Here is a 20,516-nt window from a genome sequence, read left to right as displayed (position 1 = left end):
TTTTTGGAGTAGTTTCTCTTGAAGACAAGCACACGCTTTGAAACTGACATAATACTGGTTCCTCTAACTTCTATGCCTAAGTTTTGTCCCATGCATTTAGTAATCTTTTCAATCAATCAATCTTTTCAATTGAATTAGAGTGCCCCTGCTTTTTGGGTAGTACCTTATCTTACCTTTCTCTATTCAATTTTCCAACTTGGAAATGATCATTCTTGTAAGTTGCAAGCTTTGTGTTTGGTTTTGTGCTCATTTTGGATTACTATAACAAAGGAATTTCATATTTTTGTAACTTTGTTGACCAATTGGTAAGTTAGTTATGGTTCAAAATCAAAATTTTATAATCTTGGAAATCACCCTACGAGTTCAAGGGGAAAAAAAAAAAAACCTAGAAATTTGTCCCCAAAAGACCAAAATCTTAGATTATAATCTTTGTTATTTGGGAATTTTCAATTTCTTCGGGCTTGGAAAAAAAAGAGATCGAGGTGCTTTTTATGGATCTTAAGAAACTCCTGAAGGCCAAGTAGGTGGTTGAAACCATATTGCAACCCTTTATTATCAATGCAAAAAATTTCAAAATAGCCACATTATCGAATTAAACTCACTCTCTAGATTACAATTGAAATTTTTACGTGGTAAGAAATATATTGAACATCGTAAAAAGTCAAATAAGACAACTTTTAAGGAAAGGTGTGGATAATTAATGGGGACATTTCTTTTGTCAACTATATGACGATCATAAGTGTGGGCCTAGTATTAAAGTCTGGCCTCTAATGGACCACTTGTTAATTAAAGGTCCCATTATTGTATCTGAAATCGTCCAAACTATGGGAAGCATAATTGTCAGGCAAAGATTGGGCTAAGCCCATATTATTTGGACTTAGCTTGCCTTCTCAAGTGTAAACATGAAGCCCACCTAAGCTCGTTAAGCCGTTGTCATTTATCCCTTCTTGTTCCCTGTCATGTCCCCTTATCCAACACCTTTGTCAAATTGTAAAAGAGGTTAGATTTTTTTTAATTTTTTTTTTCTAATATGTATAAAAATTTAAGTCATACTCACTCTACAAAGTCAACAATATAAATCAATACCGACATTCATAGCAATTTGAATCAAATAATTTTCTAATTTAGTAAAATCACAATCGTTATGGATGACTACAAATACCTTAAAAATAAGTTAAAATCAAGAGGGTATATCCAAGGGTATTTTATAATTAGGTTGTACGAGTAATTTGTTATACTTGTATAGTTGTATATGACTATATGAGTGTCCAAATTCTCTAAGAAAAATAGTGGTGTCAAATGGTTTTGTTCTATCCTAAGATTTGGGACTTGAGTTTTTCAAGCATTTAAAATATTTTCATCGGCATGACATAGTTAGGAATAACCCATATACTTTAACTAAATGTCATTAAATCATCTTGAAAATTTAATCCATTTCCCAAATTATTAAGGTATCAAGTAAAAGGGAGTAGGTAGGCATTACAGATTTTAATAACAATCAATTTTTCAAGTATGAGCTATGAACTTTCAAATAATATCAAACTGGTAAAATTTTGACCATAAGAAAACAATAATGAAGGCTTGAAGTCATGGCTCATATAACACTCCTTGTTATGTCATTTATAGTTCATATTAATTATGTAGTGACATATTATTTGAACGTTTCCAACTAATGATAAGGATCATCAAATAATACTACATATTATTTCGTAATTAAATAGCTAAATATTTTATATTATATGAGAAATTGAAAATCTTAAAGCGTAGGTTAATTTAGTTATCGTTCACACAAACGCTATGTCCCCCAAAAGTAGGCTTATTTTCTACTGAAAATTACACTCTCAAATTCTAACTCACTGCATGATTGATAAACTCCCAAATCTCCTATGCCATTGCTATAAATCAGATTAGTTCTTTCCCTTTAAATGTTTAATACAAGTATACCTCTTTAAAATTTGCTTAGTATTAATCATTATGGACCAATCATTCAAGTATAATTTGGCGATAACGTTACTAATTACAACCATTTCTGTAAGATTTCCATAATTAGTAACCCAATTGTTCAAATTAATGTTCATCAATCTACTTAATTACTAGATTTGGTTAATCTAATGAGTTCTAGTAACATTCATCCTTGCAGGTTGGTTTTGCACTTGACCAAGCATTCGACGCAGCAACCCAAAAGAATTTCTGGAAAACCATTCTTCCGAATACGCCCATTCCACAATCGTTGCTAGACGCTCTACCTAAGCAAGGTTAATTTCTACTTTCTTCCATCCCTACTACGAAAGTATAAAACCAATCCCGGGACTCTAACCATCAACCTAATGGTCAGAGACCTCAGAGACTCAGAGTCGTACGATTGGTTTTATACTCTATCAGTTAGAGTCCCATGACTCTATCGAGACCAATACTTCATAATTATGCCGACAAATATACATAATTATAAGTTTATAACCTTACAAAATGCAGCACATGAAGATTGGAACAAGGAATATGATGGCCAAGTTCCCTTATCACAAAAGGTGGACGAGCTTGGGTACGAGCCACCAAGCCCCGGGTCGCTTCTTAAGCTAGACTCAGCCACCTCAATCTTCATCCTAGAGAAAGATTTAACTCCTGGAGTTAACCTAAACATTCATTTCACAATATTATCACAATATTATACCCTCCATTTAAAGTGTCCAAATCAATGCCACCCTTCTCTTCTAAGAACTTACCACAACTACTTCGCTTCTTCTCTATAAGTCCAACCTCTAAGACAGCCAGAATTATGAGCCAAACTCTAGCACGTTGCGAGCACCCTAACCCTGTTAATGGAGAAGTACAATTTTGTGCTACTTCCTTGAAAGAAATGGTTACTTCTGTGACTCAAAGTCTAGGGGACACCCACAATATTAGGGCTGTTTCAATGGATGGAGTTCGAACTGATGCACTTATGTCCTACAGAATCATGGGTGTTAATCAGATAGCTGAAGGGCGGTAATTGATTGTATGCCACAGGTTAAGTTTCCCGTATGGGGTGTACCACTGCCACCAGCCGAGGGGTGCAACCACCTTCTCAGCCTCTCTCGTTGGTTCAAAGGATGGAGCTAGGTTTGATGCATATGCAATGTGTCACCACCAAACAACAGGGGTGAGTCCTGAATATATTGCCTTCAAGGTTCTCGGTGAGCAGCCAGGGAGTACCGTGTGCCATTTTTTCCAGCCCGACAACGTGATCTTTTATCACGGTTGATAGTTGCAATGTATTACACAACTGTCAATATCGATCCCTAACTATGAAGAGGTAGAAATTTAGGAGGAGCCATTCCTCCGATCCCTCATTCCCGAATGTTCATTGTACTACAGTTAACTTTATAAAAATGCAGCCTACCACCATGAAAAGCCATGTTCAGTTGTTAACATACACTTGCAATAAAGAGGCCAGCCATGTTCAGTTGTTAACATACACTTGCAATAAAGAGGCTAAGTATAAGTTTAAATTCCTTCCCTTTCAACTTGAGGAAAAAAAAAACTATACAAGCAAGATCAGATATAAGAGAATTAGTTTCTTTACAATAAACGAGGATTTTTATTCCCTAGTTAAGAGGTCCAAATCCATCAAGAGTTTCATGAGTATAAAATTTTGTTTCGTGTAGCACCGTAGCTATGTACAAGAAAAAGAGACAGAACTACAAAACCTCATCCTCAAGCTGAGAGGACACAAGACCATTTTCAACTGGCAAAGAAGGGGGTGTTCCTGGAGGAATGCATGCTTCTCCTGTTTCTCCTGCACAGATACACAGTGCCTCGGCATCTCTTACAATTGAATCAAGGTCAATTTGGCCACTTAGCCCGTTTATGAACTTCAATAGTGTGTCGAAATCCATTTGCTCCCCAATTATCTTGTTCCTATACCTCTTGAGGATTGCAACACAAATATACAGGTGTAGGTGATCAGATGGATAATGTGTCCACAAGATCTCCCACAATCGCATTGTTTCCTCATAACGCATTTCCCTGAAAACACAAAAACCCTCTAAGGAAACAATAAAGAATACCGTGCTTTGCATGTATGTTAAATAAAGCAGTCAAAATTTATACTGAAGAAACTGTTAGAGTAAGCCTGAAAGAAGATAGACGATAATAATTTGGTGAGTTTGGTCTCTGATTCTCAGTCCTACCACTCTACCATCACATACAATCGTTTGCACTTAGAAGATTCAAAACCTCTAAGGTCCATATTTTATTTTTCAAATGATAGTCAAGGGCATGGCAAAGAGCTAAATCTTCACATATCTTTAAAGGCACTAAGAAAATACCACGAGGATTTTTGTAGCCAGATAAACGAATTTCAAAAATTAAATGTCTTGCCTTTTGAATTGTATAAGAATCCAGCGGAAACAAAAGAAATAATTTAAGCAGTCCTGCTGCTTAAAGTAGTTGTGCAGCGGACTGTCAGATAGTTCCACCAGCTGCAAAAACCACAGAAGACATCATTAGATTTCTGCAAGGTGACCATCGATTCTGAGTTGAGAAAGAAACAATGTGAAAACACAAATTTAACACAGCACAATGACAATATAAGATTCTTAGAGCCCTGATACCAAAATGAAACAATACGTTTGAGAGACATCAAAAATTTCACAGGCAAAGACTACAAGGGAACATTCAAATTCATGCCATAGAGCATCCATGCATATTTCAGCAAAGCGACACACAGATGATAGAACTAGCATCAATGGGCTGCAAAGAACTGATTTTGAAACTGAGAAACAAACATCTGACGATTTAAAAAAATTAACCAGCAATAATATTATTATGACTAGTCCAGAAGCTAGGAAATCAAGACAAATGCAAACTCTGGACCATAATGATGCTTTATTCAGCAAAAAAATTCATAGGGTTTGAAAATTCCATTGTAGGAAAAATTGATGAGTTGCTGTACCACGACCCCCACCTCCCCCCCTCCCCCAATGCACATTTTTAGAAGTATAGCATGTGTATGCATAATGTGCATACTGGTAGCAGATGTCTTCTGTGCGAAATGTATACACAAAAGAACAAGAGGATGGGACATGTAAAAGAAAGCAAAATACCTTAGACAATGCAAAAAGTTGTGCATGCATGCCACTTTGATCACGATTGAAATTTGGTCCCACGCGTTCCATTAGTGCAGCAAAACACCAAAATACTTCAAACTCATCCTCCATGACGAACAATAAAGGGGAAAGATAGTCACTCATACCCTATGACAGAAGAGTTTGTAAGAGAAAATTCCAATTAAGAACCAAGACAGCGTGATAATGAATGTGAACTAAGTATTACCTGACAATAACCAAGGTCAAAATTGTAGAACGAATATGTTAGCAGTATATCATGTAAAAGATTCACATTTGGATTATCATCTCCATCATAGAAGGAGAATGATCTGTCTGTCCGCACCTAGCAAAGCAACAAAAGTAGTTTTATTTACAAATAATGTCACTTGATTGCTGCTTACAAATGAAATGAATGCCCCCCCCCCCAACCCCGTTTTCTACATCTCAAATTCTCAATCTATGATTATAAACAGGTCAAACCACATCTTTCTCAATCAGGCCCTTTCTCTCCCTAAATTTTGTAAACCTTTTTGCCTGTTCTGGAGATATGCTCTGCAAAAAAGAGAAAATCAGATATCAGTGCCAAGCTAGAATAAACAAATTTGTTACACAGATGTTATGTCTAAAAAAATATGAACAGAAATAGTGATCCTTCAACAGCAATATATACATAGATCCCCATATCAATCATGTTATAAAACAAATCCAAGCAGCATTATATATCTAATCAAGTTTTTTTCCAGCTTGCAAATTCACTAATGAATACATCTCATATCATAAACCACATCATCCTCTGGTATTCACAACCCCTATATCTAGTATTTATACCCACATAAATGACTCACTTGGTAACTATGAGTAGAAAAAAATTCCATGAAAATATCAAAAGTTAAATTTTTACTGCAGAGAAGACAGGATTTAAATGAACAATCCAAAATAGTGCCAAGATAGAGCAAATTGTAAATGGAACATTCTGTTTCTCTTCTATGTATAACTGTTTCAGAGAGAGACTTCATAAGTTCATGCATAGTTATTCAAGATTGTTCGTCATAATAAACAAAAAAGCTCTGTGTTAATTATTGCCAATAATTTTATAAAAACGAAACTCAAACTAAGAAAGGCAGTGGGAGGATTCAAGGAGAATAGACAGCAGAACAATTTGACGCCTCCACACAACAGTGAGGTACTACGTTAAATATGATTTACCAGATCATCCTACCAAGCAGACCATATCACCCACAACATAAAGCCAGAGTCATTGAATTTAAGGTACCTTTGAAACCATTATATATCTGCTAACTTGCTAAATTTATGTACAGAGGCACTAACCGACATGAAAGTTAAATGCTTCTAAGTTCTAACCCAAGCAAAAGGTCCTTAAAATCTAATCAATGCATCACACAAGTATGAATTAGTTAAATAAATTACATAAGAGTAAACTAAGTATATAATGATAACAATAACAACATCAATCATTATTCCCAAAAGGGTGGGATCTGCTGCATTATCTCCAGTGGTCATCAACAAAGATACTTTTCCTCCATCCACTTCTACAAATTCTACATGAACCCGCAAACCCAATTTCTACATATCATTCTTGATTACCTCCATCCAAGTCATCTTTGGCCTTCCTCAGCTTCTAAAATCCCAACTGTTTAACCTATGAATTTTCTAGTAATAATCTCACATGCCCAAGCTAATGTAATCAGAATATGGTGAGGGAAGCAGAAAACAGTACTAACAGATAATAATAAAACAGCAATTTATATATAACTGGTAATCAGTGTCAACAACTTCTCTTGCAGGCCCCAAACTATGTACATAAAAATTTTCATTTCTTTAATTTTAGTAGTCTATATGGGATGATCTCAAGCCATAAACGAAATATTTTGCTATAGTACAGAATGTCCTGATACTAAGGAATGTTTTGCCCTTACGTGTCAAAAGTTGTATTGTAATTCACAATATGTGTCATCCACTCAGCATTAGCATGCACCCTATAAGAGAATCAATAAATGAAAACCAACCTGCCATTGGAGCTTTATAATTTCATAGTCTTGTTTTCTCACGGATCGAAGATATTCACGTTCAGCATATGTTGAATTGTAATCATAGCATCCCAATAAAAATGGCCACACCTGTCTCCATATATTAGAGTTTGACAGCCTAAAGAAAGTAATTGGCAGAAATCGGACAGAGTTAAATAACAAACCTCTTTTCGCAGTTCATGAACAACACCACCATAAAAAATTCTCTTTCTCAATTCTATTGAATCAACAACTCTTCCCTCAGAATCCAAGAAAGTTAGCCACTGCATAACAAAACTAAAAATGTAAAGTAGAGTACAAATTACAATAACAACTTTCAATAAACACGGAGTTTTAAGTTGTCGAAATGAACATTGCCCCTAGATAGTGAAATATATCAATTAAAGTGCCAGACATATATACAAGCCATTGATGTAAGCCATTGATGTAAGGATTTTCCTTGCTCAGAACCTGACTTTGGAAGCACAACTACAGGATACTGAATGACATGAATATAAGCTAGTGTTCACCTCTTTTGCAATAAGATAGGATTTGGTTTAACCATCACGAATGGTCTAAAAATCAGAAAAATAACAAAAGCTGCCCTCCCCCCCCCCCCCCCCCCCCCCTCTCTCCTTTTCCCCACAAATAACAGAACCTAGTTCAATGTATTTTAACTATCTACACAAGTACACAGCTATATGGGCATTAAACAAGCGAAACTGGATGCCAAGTAACAAAATCTTGGGCTCCTAACCTGTCAAAGATAGACTTATATACAATCCTTAAAAATCTAGAAAGAAAGTGATGAAAGTAGCAAATACATTATATAACATTTGTAGCAAATACATCACTTTAATGAAGATGAATCACATGGTTCATAGAAATACTGCCAAAGTAAAAAGTAAATACCTCTTCCTTTGTCATGGGGGGCTGTCGTGGTTTTCCCCAGACAAGAGCCGTTTTTTCAAGCTGTCCCCAAAAAAAAAAACAGTGAGCAAAGTATATATAAAATTAAACAAGTAGAGAAACATAAGAAAATTGAATAGATTAGGATACAAAAATTATTGGGTCATTTCTTATCAAGAATTAAGCCATCATGAGCTTTTAAGCATCTTTAAAGTTCTTATAAAACTATTTACTCTAAGAGTTCTTGAACAGAAGCTTGATACTAATAGGACCTCAAACAACACAGCAGAGACACTTCACAAGTTTGTAGACAAAAATATATTTAAATGTATGAATCAAGAATAAAAGCATCCACAATCAAGTCAAATATTTGTCACCTATACTTTAATGTGGTGCAAAAATATATAATCATTTCTCCGTCCACTTATATGACACCAGCTTCTCAACAAGTATCCAGCACAATAAATTAATCATTTGTGAACACTTCAAAAGTCATCCTAATTATATCACCTGTTACAATACTGCATGGGGTACCTAATATGTATCTATTGAACACTAAAGTGCCATGCAAACACTGCCTGTTATTATTTTAATCATAATTGTGAGTCATATTCACAACGACAAAGAATAATACTGCATTTCAAAGAAAGATTTAAAAGAGCTAGAGTTGACAGATCAGCTTGCACAGAATAGGCTTTTATAGTGATCTAAATAAACAGAAAAATATTTGAGCTTAACAGAAATCTAAACTTGGAAGATCATCACTAGATTTCTACATGTAGAAAATTAAGAGCCAAGCTACAAACAGCTTGCTCAATATTATCTTTTAAGGCCCCGTTCACTTCACCTTATTTTGCTGAACTGAAATTATTTTTTACTGAAACAAAATTATATTTGCTGAACTTAAATTATTTTGGGAAATTCTCACCGGTAACACTCAACTTCTGTTTTTTCTCAATGGTAGAATGCTAAATTTTGGATTATCATTGGTAATCACTAATTAGTAGTACTAATTTACTGGTAACATTAATGAAACTTTTACCTAATTATTGACTAACCATAGTTTACTAATAACAAAATTACGAACCTATCCTTCTAAAAAATCACTTCCCTCCAAAGTTATATGTTGCTTTCCCTCCTTAATCAATTACCCCTTTATATAAACCCTAACCCCCAATTCTATCATATTCCGGTATTCCCTGCTCTTCTTCTTCTCAATTTCTCTAAATACTTCAATGGCTAAACAAAATGCGAAATTATCTATATTCTTCACTTGTTCTTCCAATTTTCAATCTGATTTTGAGTTTAATTTGGTGGATTTCGATCTAATTTGGGTATGAACTACTGGGTTTATGATTTCAGTTTATGTGAGAATTTGGTCATTTGAACAAATTCGATTGTCTTTTCGAGGCTCAACAACGATTATTGCACATCCTTCCACTGCTATGTAAATGTAAGAATAAAATCGCAAAAACGTTACCAGGGGATTTATATTTGTCAAACCTCATCCACTACCATTTGCTAAAAATAGCTCATTCTCAAGCACATTTTCACCTCCAAAAAAAATTAGATATTTCCGAAGGACGGAAAAACCATAGCACTCTGATCTTCCTTTCTTTATTAGGACGCTCATAAATTTGGATGAGCTTACCAATGAATGGTTTATGCTGCTATGCAGGACTTCTTCAAGTTCTTTCTTTCCATTTTCGACAGCAGAAGTATCCTCAAGATAGTGGGATTCAAATTTGTCAACATAAACTGTCAAATTTGATTAGACATAAGTGGTTAAGGGAAATAAATAGGGGCAATTAAGTCATTTTGCAGCTAATTTCCCACTTAAATTGGTAACCATGGTTAAGGACTTAGGTAAAAGTTTCATTAATGTTACCAGTAAATTAGTACTACTAATTAGTGATTACCAATGATAATCCAAAATTTAGCATTCTACCATTGAGAAAAAACAGAAGTTGAGTGTTACCAGTGAGAATTTCCCAATTATTTTTACTGAAATTGAATTATTTTTACTAAACTGAAATTATTTTTGCTAAACTGAAATTATTTTTACTGATTTTCTATTATAATTCTTCTTTAAGATACTGAATTTTACTAAACTGAACTTATTTTTACTGAACTGAACTTATTTTTACTAAACTGAAATTATTTTTACTTAATATTATTTTTTTAAGGTGAAGTGAACATGTCCTAACTTAGCAAAGACTGAGAAAATTATGGGAAGCTACTGAAACACTATTTCGATTCCATAGGGACACTGATGCATTAAAGGATGAGTGCTACTTATTGCATAATTAGCCAAAACAGAATTTAACAGTAAAGTGCCATGATCTGCCAGTTGCTTGACTAATATTATAATTTGTAAAGAACAAGCTCTTACCAAATGATAAATAGTTGATAATATAACTTATCTAACTTTAAGCATCGTTAATCTAACTTTTATGGAGAAGAAAAGACATCTCATATGCAACAACCTTATAGAAACGATGGAGTATAGAAAACTTCATGAGAAAAGGCTGCAAAAATTACAAGGTTACAGAACAATACAGTAGCGTTTTACTCCTTGGTCCAGATATTATCAGTTTTATCATTGTAAACATGATGTAACTTGCACTAACAGAGTCACAACTAATTCTAAATGGAATCGAGATAGTATATCATATACAAAGTACTATTTTGCATAAATGACAACACTAAAATCAGGATCTAGAAATCATGGAGTTTACAAACTGCTGCAGGAGTAATAATTTTGATAGCTGTGCCTCCAGAAAATGCGAAAAATACTAACAGAGAAGGGGGGGTGGGGGGGAAAGAAATACCTCCATAGGGTCTGCGGGTACAGGAGCTTCACAGGGAACTTCTTCCAGATCATTTGATGACTGAGAATGAAGATCAGGTAGGGACTGGCTATGGCTATGCTTTTTCAAATCGTTAGAAAAGAGCTGATCACCACTACTTTCACCGAACAGCTGTGAGGTTGTTTCCCGAGCAAATTTGGTGACCAGAGAGAATTTCTCCAAGACCTGAATTGAGAGATCCTTAGTGGGATCATTGGACTTATTCCTTTGCCTTCTAAGCGATTGCAAACTACTATTGCTATCAAAGGCACTCACATCAGTCCTTCCTTGGTTTCCCTGAGTTGGGGATACAGCAGCAGAAGCATTTGTAGATGGTGCAGCAACTGAAACAACTCCTGGAAGCTCCAATGAAGATAGAGTTTTCTACAAAAGATGATGAATTCATTAACCAGATGATGGAAAAGTTTAAATAGCAACTACTACTGAGTAAAAGTAAAACAACAGTTCATGCAGCAAAGTGAGAACAATAACTACCAAACGATCCATCAAGTACATAGTTAGGCACAATTAGATAATTTCTATACAATTTGCCAAGGATCAAGTAGCAAAATCTTGGAAAACCAAAGAGTTAAAGACATTTTACGACCATAGTATAAGTACAGCTAGTACCCTAATTTTACAGCATGATCAGCAGAAGAAAATCAAGATCCACTTTTATTTACTCACAAACTCAAAGATGATTTAAATGTATTTAATGGTAGGGTTTAAATCATTATTTTGTGCACCCGAGAGCATGGTGTGCATCATGCTCCCAGCAGTATCGTCTTTAATTGTATGATCTTTTAATATGCAATGTATGACCATATATTCATATATGATGAAGATGAGATGTGTACTTTTAATTAGAAAGTTTTGTTATTTTAATATAAGCTAATACTTCTTTTTGCGTGGGTGCATAGAAATAATTTGCAGAGTACGATGTTCTATGAAGGCTGTGACTCTTCTTACAAAATTTTCATATTAATAGATCCAAGTATAAAAAAGTGTATGAAGCATTCTCTTATAATTATCGATATTATCATATGTTTTATTCAGCTACAATAGTCCAAGCATCTTGTCAGCATTAACCCTACACATGCAGTCACAAACAGCATTTGACAAAATAATTATATTACTATATACCCAAGTCCTCTCATTTCCATTAAGCTACTTCTTTCCAAATTATGTCTAAAGGGAATAGATTTGAAAAGTGCCGTAGAGGTTTGGAACAACAGAAGCTACACAGAAGCGAACTAAATTTATTTAGAGCAAGGTAATATGTAGATACCTGTAGGGGATCTTGAAAATCATTCACAATGAACACATTTGCATCATCAGCTGATCTGGAAACAAATACTTAAAAATGTTAGATAGAGTCCACTGCCAATAACGCACAGAGCCACAGACCCTTATCAATTGTCATTATTCTGGTTCTCCTCAAAAGAGAAGCCAGTCTAAACAACCAGAGCCCCTCGCAGAGGTCATACCTCCCAACTTTCCCGCCACTTGTTGGAGAGGAAAGGGAACTTTATCACCATTGAAGAAATACAATAGAAAAGAAACAAACTCTATTTGCAAAGTGCCAAAAGCAACACTATGCTAAACTGCTTTATTCAACTTATCTTAAGTATACTAAGTCCCCCATCACTAAATATGTATGAAAACCCCATACATCAACATATTTATACAAAGTCTTAACATATAGCCAACATCTTGCATCATGCTATTACTATATGCCTCTATTGAGGCTCTTGTGAAGGGGGATAGGGGGCAATCAAAGAGATGACTAATGCAAAGGCATTATGTAGCATACTATGATTAAAGGAAGCAGATGTCAAAGAGACTCTTTTCTCTACCAAAATGAAAAGGAGAAGGCATCATGTCTATAATGATCCGTAATTAATTTATTTTTAAAGGAAAACATCGTTGCCTTGAAAAAAAAAATACTTCACATCGACTAGATTCAAAATTTGTAAATCTGAGCATGTTAGTAACTAGATTCCTTTTCCATTCATTTTTAGGTAAGCCTTGTTTATTCTAAATTATTTCTGTAAAGAACCAAGGCTCCAGAGAAGATTGACTGACCAACTACTATTAAATAAGAATGAAGAAAAAAGGACAGAATATTAGGTTAAGAGACAATTGATCAATCCATTGTCATTCTAAATAAAAGAAAAAGTCAAAGATATCCATTGTCAAAGCATATTCTTTCCAACTTCATCTAATCTAAAACACAAAATGTGGCAGGGAAGAAAGCAAGCTCTAATGGAAGCTTAGAAGTGATGGAGCTTAAGATGGACAAGTTCAGTCTCATACTCTGATAATTACAACATCAACGTCACTAAAGAGGCAGCAGGAGCTTTTTGTCCCCTTATAGTTGCCGAATTTAATAAATATGCAACACTTTTCCGACTCTACTTTTCACTAAGAATGTTAACAATATGATTTCCAATATCTTGGCCACTGTTATCAAACTATTTTGCATTTAGATTTCAGACAGCACTGGACAGGTGACAAATAGCAATTGTGTCTCAAAAAAGTGGGACCTGTTAGACTTGAACAAAAGAAGGAACACCAACCTTACAAGAGAAACGTGTTGCTTGATGGTGGTCAAAAACTCCTTAACTCCTCCGTTATAGAAATAAAGAGGAGGGAAAGCTAGTCCTGTAAAAAATAAAAAAAAAATTAAAAAAACACATTTTGTTTCAGCATGGCAGAACAGCAGAGGCAACAAAATATCTGATATACTCTTGTTCACATGAAAGAAGAAAAGTCAATAAATTATAGTAGTAGAAAATTAATGAAGAAGCTCGATAAATCTAGTTGACATGTCATTTAACGATTTTGCCATACACAGATCACTATCTCTAGTAAAAGATTTAATTTTCATAAATCCAATTCTTACCAGAAGACAGCACAACGATAATGTATTGCCAGCCAAGTGGTGGGGTGTGCCTCCTAATGGACCTCACATCAGTAAACGGAAGTGGCCTTATTGTATAGAGATTCCTATCTGCATAAAAATTAAAAGTTAATTAAGTCCATCCAACAACAAAAACTAGAGAACTAACATCTTCAGCAATACATCATACATCATAAAAGTTGGTGATCAACTCTTTATCTATGATTACTACTTTCTCCTTTTTTAAAATACTTGCAACACACTTTTTTCTTTCTCTCTCTCTCTCTCTCTTTTTTTTTTTTTTTTTTTTAACGGTACTCAAGAAAAGTGAGGCTCACATGATTTAACACACTTATGGGGTTGTGACATTGTTTGCCTGTTTGGAGTACAATTAAGCTGGCCGTAAGCTTAAATAAGAGTAACAATACAACTTTCACCAAGGAAAAATTATATTTAGTTGCAAGCATTGTGAAATTTCCATTAAAGGGATGTCTTGCAACAATGCAACCTACAAGAATTAAAAAAACAGAGAAGTACATTTTTAATGAAAGTTGATCAATTCTTTACATCACTAAACATAAACATAAGGCAGGCTTCTCTCCACAATTTAAGTTATTATAAAGATTGTCCAAAATTCTTAAACATTTAAGTTTTGCACAGAAATGAGCTTAAGTTGATTAATTCCCAACTTTTTTGAGGGCTGCAAGAACATAAGCTTATACAGCTCCATACACTGAACATAGCTTATGTATTCAAGCTCTTATTAATGCTACCATATGTCAGCACTTGGTATGCAATGCACTATTTAAATCCGTTCACATTTTAATTTATCACAGAGGTGTCACTCCACATATTAGGGAATACTTCGTATCACAATGTGCAAAATAGCGAAATAACATACTCCATAGCTAGCAAGTATCTAACAACTTCATAGTCATGAACAACGATTTAACTAGCTAGTAGCTACCATATAAGGAGTTAGTCACAAAAGGCATGCCAATACAAATGCAGATTACATCAATATCATACACGAGGAAAAACAATTCACGCTTACCTCTCTCGGATAGCCTTGCATTAGTGTTTTGCCCTTTGTAAGGAATCCAGGTCTACAACAAATTCACACAATCAATCAAAATATCATACAATACCACTGTAATTCCAAAAATTCGATAAATACAACAACAACATTACCATAAACAATGAATCTCCTTGTTTAACCAGCTTCAATCTACCACTAATTCTCTCAGACATATACTGAGTAGGATGAATCGAAACATTATCCTTCATATATACAATTTCGGCACCTTCCGGTTCGCTTCTCCTTCCACTATCACTCCTCATTATGCTTTGCGAACCCTAATTACAAACATTCAAGCACAAAACACACAAAAACATGAAAAATCAAAATCAATTGAACTACAATCATCACTAATTAAAGTTCTACCAAACAATCAACACAAATTACAATATATCATCATAATCAATCAATTCAGATGATCAATTGCAGTTTAACCTAGAAATTTACAGCATCAATAATGCGAAAAAAAATGATCAAATCATAAAAAATAAATCAAAAAACGAAAGAATTCAGAAATCAAATTGTTACTTGTTGCTGAGACGCGGCGTAATCAGCATCATCGGATAAATCATGCAATTCGGTTTCAATCATTGTCGACAAATTTCTGAAAAAATCGAAAGAGAAAAATAGAGTTTTTTTTTTTTTTTCTTTTTTGTTGCGAATTTATTTTCTGTTATTATCTTTGATTTGATCTTTTGCGGATTTTCTCTCTCCTCTCTTGTAGTGTAATTTTATTACTCGTAATTTTTATAATTTTTTTCTTCGTTGGGAAGAAATAGGAAACCTTAATGAACAAGGGATCAGAATAAGCAGAAAAACTTGTATGAACCTGGTTCACAATAATATTATTGTGGACCCGAAGTTCTACGTGTGCGTTACTGGCTTTGTATTGAACATAGTGACCCTAATATTAAATATAGTAACCTTAATTTTAACATAGTAACTTTTAATAAAATGTGTGTGATTTTTAATATTGTTGCAAACCTGAAGTATAATGTTATGATCCAAATTTTAACCTAGTGACCTATATTATTCATATTGACTAGTATTTTAAAATTTTCATTTAAATTTTTTTATCTCTTATGGCCTTTATAAAAACAATAGCTTTTATTTTAACATAATGACCATTCTTATAACATAGTGACCTTTTTTAAAATTAATAAAATGACCATAGTATCTCTATTATAAGTGGTCCACAATAAATTAGTGTGAACCAGGTCTATTTAAGAGTTTGTACAGAATAAGCCGTGTTTGGACTTTGGATTGCTAGTTTGTAGTCTCCATGTGTTCTACTCGTTCAATTAATCTCTCATATTAAGAGTATTGGATTAATTTTCATAATAATATTTGTTCGATCCCCCGCAACAAACAATAACTAAAACCTAACCATACAAAACTGATCATTAAATCCAAATTAGCCTAAAAAATAAATTGGGTGGACCACCAAAAAAAAAAAAAAAAAAAATTAATAATACCCTTGATTCAAACTCTATCCGACTGGGTAATTTTTAAATCGTGTCTTTGATCGATTTTTATTAATCTATTAAGTACTCGTACATACATGTATGTGATAAGTATAATTAGAATCGATTCTAGGAGCTTCTGAAATCGAGAAAAGAACTTTTAACCACTTGAGCTATCATCCCTCACTCGTGTATAATAGCTTTATTATAACACATTGAATGTTGGAGATGTTTTGTTGTTGCTTGTGTGATTGTGATTGTTAATTTGCTACATTTTGACTTGTTTTGTTAATTATAATCTTAACCGTTATATAAATATAAAAGCACACACATAAATATTCATTTAAAAGTTTTATGTTTTAATGTACGTACTTTTATTATTACTTCCATAATTAAATTGGTAATATTAACCGTCACAATATCTACTCGATAACAAATGACGTTGTAAATATCCATGTTACAAATAAAAGTTACTTGATTGGTCTGAAAATTATTTACACTTTTCAAATTCATTGTCACTATTACATATTTATTATAGCTCTTTTAATAATCCACTACCTTTTATTTTTTCATGCCTGTCTATTATTCAGTGAACAGAATCATATACTCTGTAAATAAGTAAATATATAGCCCACTAAATTTCTTCGGACTTACTTTATTATTAAAATACCACGAATATAGCTTAACCACAACTTTATCATCATATTAATCATTTAAACTAATGTGGAATTGGGGGAGAAATACTCGAACAATTGTCATCTCAATTTAAAGTTATAGATTAAAGGATTTATACCCCTTCCATCCTTAATTAGGTGGCACCCTAGGTTTTCTTCTCATAATTCAACAATATGATATAATTTTTAAAATATATTTTATGAACAAATATCTTTATACTAGTTACATTACATTATTAAACTTCCTCTTTTCTAACACATTTTTTTGACACAACTCAAAGGACTTATATTTATATTCAAATCAAAATGGCACTTACATCATATGAAATTATGAATACACATAAAATTTGATTCAAGTAAAGTTCATCAAACTAGATTTCAATCAACTAATAAAAGGAAATAAACCTAACACTTATAAGAGCACAATACAAACTAGGATACAACCATCTATTAAAGAGGAAACTAAACCAACAATTCCAACAATCATCCAAAGATTAATTGTTATATATAGTTTTATCAATCGACACAAAAAGTGATTTCAAATCAAGTAGTACTTTATTATTTATTTCATTCTATTTTTTGTCGTTTTTTAAAATCTTATTCATTCCAAAACTATAGTAACAAATAAAAAAGAATTGAGAGAATTACTATATAAGCAAATTAATATTGTGGTGGGACAAGGATACTTCCTCTTTTTTTTTTTTTTTTTTTGGTTGGCAAACAAAAAGTAAGAAGATAATAATAGACGAGAAGTAATACATAATCTCAAGATAATGTTTATCAAATTTGAGTAAAAAATTAATGCAAGCACATATTATACAACTACTCTTTTCCATTCCTAGGCCTCGTGCACCATCACTCAAAAACAATGGGCGAAGAAGAAGCACTTGCATCCCATTTTGATCGACTTTATTTAATTTTGATTAGCAATTTGTGGGACATCTATTTTTAATTTTGTCACCTTGTGTTTTTTTGTAGGCTTTGCAACCGTTGCTTCGCAAAGATAACACTAATTAACTAATCATAATAATAACTTTATTATGTTGTGCCTAAGTGCCTAACCACATTAAGAACCTACCTTGTTATATTCATTACTCCATAACTTACTATAAAAATTGATTAAATTGTCCTTGTTTTAAAGTTTTCTATGTATGAACTAGTATATGCTTCCTTCTTTTTAAGTACCCGAATGTTGATAACGAACAGTCGCGATGTTAGGATGTATATTTATGTAAAGTAGATATATATTGTATATATTTGTGTGTATCTTTTTGTTAGGAGTTTTAGGCTAATTAGGTTAAGTTATATATATATATATATATATATATATATATATATATATATATATATATATATATATATATTGGGTCTGTTATCTTCAGCTTAATTTCAGTTACGCTCCAATCAGTTCAGTTTCGGTAAATTAGAATAGACCCTAAGTTGTTTTATCCTATTATTTTATTGAAGTTTAACATGTTATTAGATCCCTCTAAATTAGAGTTATTTTTAGGACATTTAATTTCAATAAGTATTTTGTGATAACTGATAATGATCTTGTAAAATTGTTATATCGAGGCGGAGCACAAGGTAGGTGGAGGCCTAGCCCCAAGGCCCAATTAACTCCCGGTCACTTTGATTTCTAAATAAGCTCCGAAAAAAATATTATAAATTCTAAATTTATACAGACAAATGTCAATTATAATTGAAAATTAAGGGTTCGTTTAATATTATTGTGGTCTTCTGTTTTTTGGTTTTTTGTTTTTTAAAATCATATGATATATGTCATATTACGAATCAAAAATTAGTCAAATTTATCGAAATCATGATAATTTTGAAAAGTGAAAACATTTTTTTTTAACAAAAAATAATGCCAAACAAGTTATCCATTGACGGAAACATTTATTATCCCAACTCTATCTTTGCGAATAACTATAGGCGCATAGCACCTATATGTTAGAAAACATATAGGATGACATTCTTGAAATTAAGTTGCAATTTGTCACATGAAAGTGGCTAAGGTGAAAGGAATTTTGGTGGAAAATATGATGGTAAAAAGTATCACTACGTGCATAATAGTACACAAAAAGTACTATTAACACAACTTATGCTTAATAGTACATTATATATGCATAATAATATACATGAATGTACCACTGTATCATAATAGTACACATGAATGTACCACTGTAGAAAAACATCAAACAAACAAAAAAAATTGAAAACCCCAAAACACCCTCCTATATACATGCTAAATAAATAGGTGTTATGTGCCTATATGCACTCTTTGCAGTATTGGCACATAGGCCCTATATATTTCACTTGCAAATAGGATGACATTTGTGTAAATAATGGGAACCCGATAGTGCTGTCAAATTTCAAACCGAAACCGTTTAACTGTCCGAAGCCGACCGACCCAAATGAGAACCGAACCGATTAAAAACCGTTTTTTTTAAACCGAAAACCGACCCGAACCGTATTTTAGTGAACCCGAAACCGAATCGACCCGAATAATGTTAAACCGTAGAAGAACCGAACTCGTTAACAAACTGAACCAAATATAAACCGAACTGAAAGAAAGTCGAACCGAAAAAGAACCGAACCGTATCTAACCCGAAACCGGTTCCAACCCGAAACCGTTTAAACTGGCAAAAAAACCGCTTACACCGAACTGTTAGCAAACTGCTACCCGTTTGCACCGAACCATTTAAAAACCGAACTGATTGTAAACCGAACTGGTTATAAATCGAACCGTTTATGAACCAAACCGCTTCTAAATCGAACCGTTTACAAACTTTTTTATATAGTAAAATGGATTTTTTTTTGACGGGAATATAATTAAATCGAACCATTTACAAACTTTTTTTTTTGACGGGAATATAACTAGTAAGATCAGTATGACTAAACTTGAAACAGAACATAATATGTATTTATAAAATCAATGAGAATTTGTTTATAATATGATGCCTAAATATGAAATGATTCGCGACTTTATATAAAACTTGTGAACGCAAAAGGTTAGCAAGTACTATCAAATTTCAAACCAAAACCATTTAACTGCCCGAATCCAAACAACTCGATAAATAATTTATTTTTTGAAACCGAAGACCGACCCGAACCGTAATTTAGTAAACTTGAAATGGAACCGATATGAATAACGTTAAAGTGGTTAAACCATCGAAGAATCGAACCAGTTATAAACTGAACCGAAAAAGAACCGAACCAGTTAAAAGCTGAACCAAAAAAGAACCGAACCAGTTATAAACTGAACCAAAAAAGAACCGAACTGTTTCTAACCCGAAACCGTTTTCAACCCGAAACTGTTTGAACCGGAATAAAAACCGTTTACACCGCACCGTTAACAAACCGCAACCCATCTGCACCGAACCGTTTACTACCCGGACTGTTTACAACCCGAACCGATTTAAAACCGCTTAAGAATAAACTGAAACCGAATCGAACCGATAACTATTTAAACCGAACCAAAACCGACCCGTGAGACAATTAAACCGATTCCAAACCGACCCGATTAA

At 33.4% G+C, this 20,516-nt stretch overlaps 2 protein-coding genes across 3 annotated transcripts; one reads left to right on the top strand and one right to left on the bottom strand.

Moving 5' to 3' along the window:
- The first annotated feature begins 1,974 nt into the window (after window positions 1–1,974).
- LOC145579680 (BURP domain-containing protein 1-like) lies at window positions 1,975–2,986 on the top strand. Its single transcript, XM_081636915.1, has 4 exons — window positions 1,975–2,031; window positions 2,141–2,255; window positions 2,473–2,624; window positions 2,714–2,986. The coding sequence occupies exons 1-4, from the start codon at window positions 1,975–1,977 to the stop codon at window positions 2,984–2,986; spliced, it is 597 nt and encodes a 198-aa protein (XP_081493041.1).
- A 407-nt stretch (window positions 2,987–3,393) lies between these two features.
- LOC145578479 (uncharacterized) lies at window positions 3,394–15,637 on the bottom strand. 2 transcript variants are annotated; one of them, XM_081635787.1, is made up of 16 exons: window positions 15,378–15,637; window positions 14,963–15,127; window positions 14,826–14,877; window positions 13,775–13,882; window positions 13,449–13,533; window positions 12,158–12,212; window positions 11,146–11,253; window positions 10,852–11,055; window positions 8,024–8,083; window positions 7,297–7,395; window positions 7,112–7,222; window positions 5,565–5,636; window positions 5,311–5,427; window positions 5,082–5,231; window positions 4,357–4,457; window positions 3,394–4,002 (listed from the first exon to the last, which is right to left on the bottom strand). In XM_081635787.1, the coding sequence occupies exons 1-16, from the start codon at window positions 15,438–15,440 to the stop codon at window positions 3,675–3,677; spliced, it is 1,878 nt and encodes a 625-aa protein (XP_081491913.1). In that variant the 5' UTR covers window positions 15,441–15,637; the 3' UTR covers window positions 3,394–3,674. The 2 variants fall into 2 exon arrangements, with proteins under 2 accessions (XP_081491913.1, XP_081491911.1); XM_081635785.1 differs by having other exon boundaries at window positions 10,852–11,253; window positions 15,378–15,636.
- Between the last annotated feature and the right edge of the window lie 4,879 nt (window positions 15,638–20,516).

The sequence above is a fragment of the Chenopodium album genome, chromosome 14, assembly GCF_948465745.1.
Source record: "Chenopodium album chromosome 14, dcCheAlbu1.1, whole genome shotgun sequence".
Lineage (NCBI taxonomy): Eukaryota > Viridiplantae > Streptophyta > Magnoliopsida > Caryophyllales > Amaranthaceae > Chenopodium > Chenopodium album.
The sequence above is the reverse complement of the archived record's forward strand: the minus strand, read 5'-3'. Positions and strand labels throughout refer to the sequence as shown.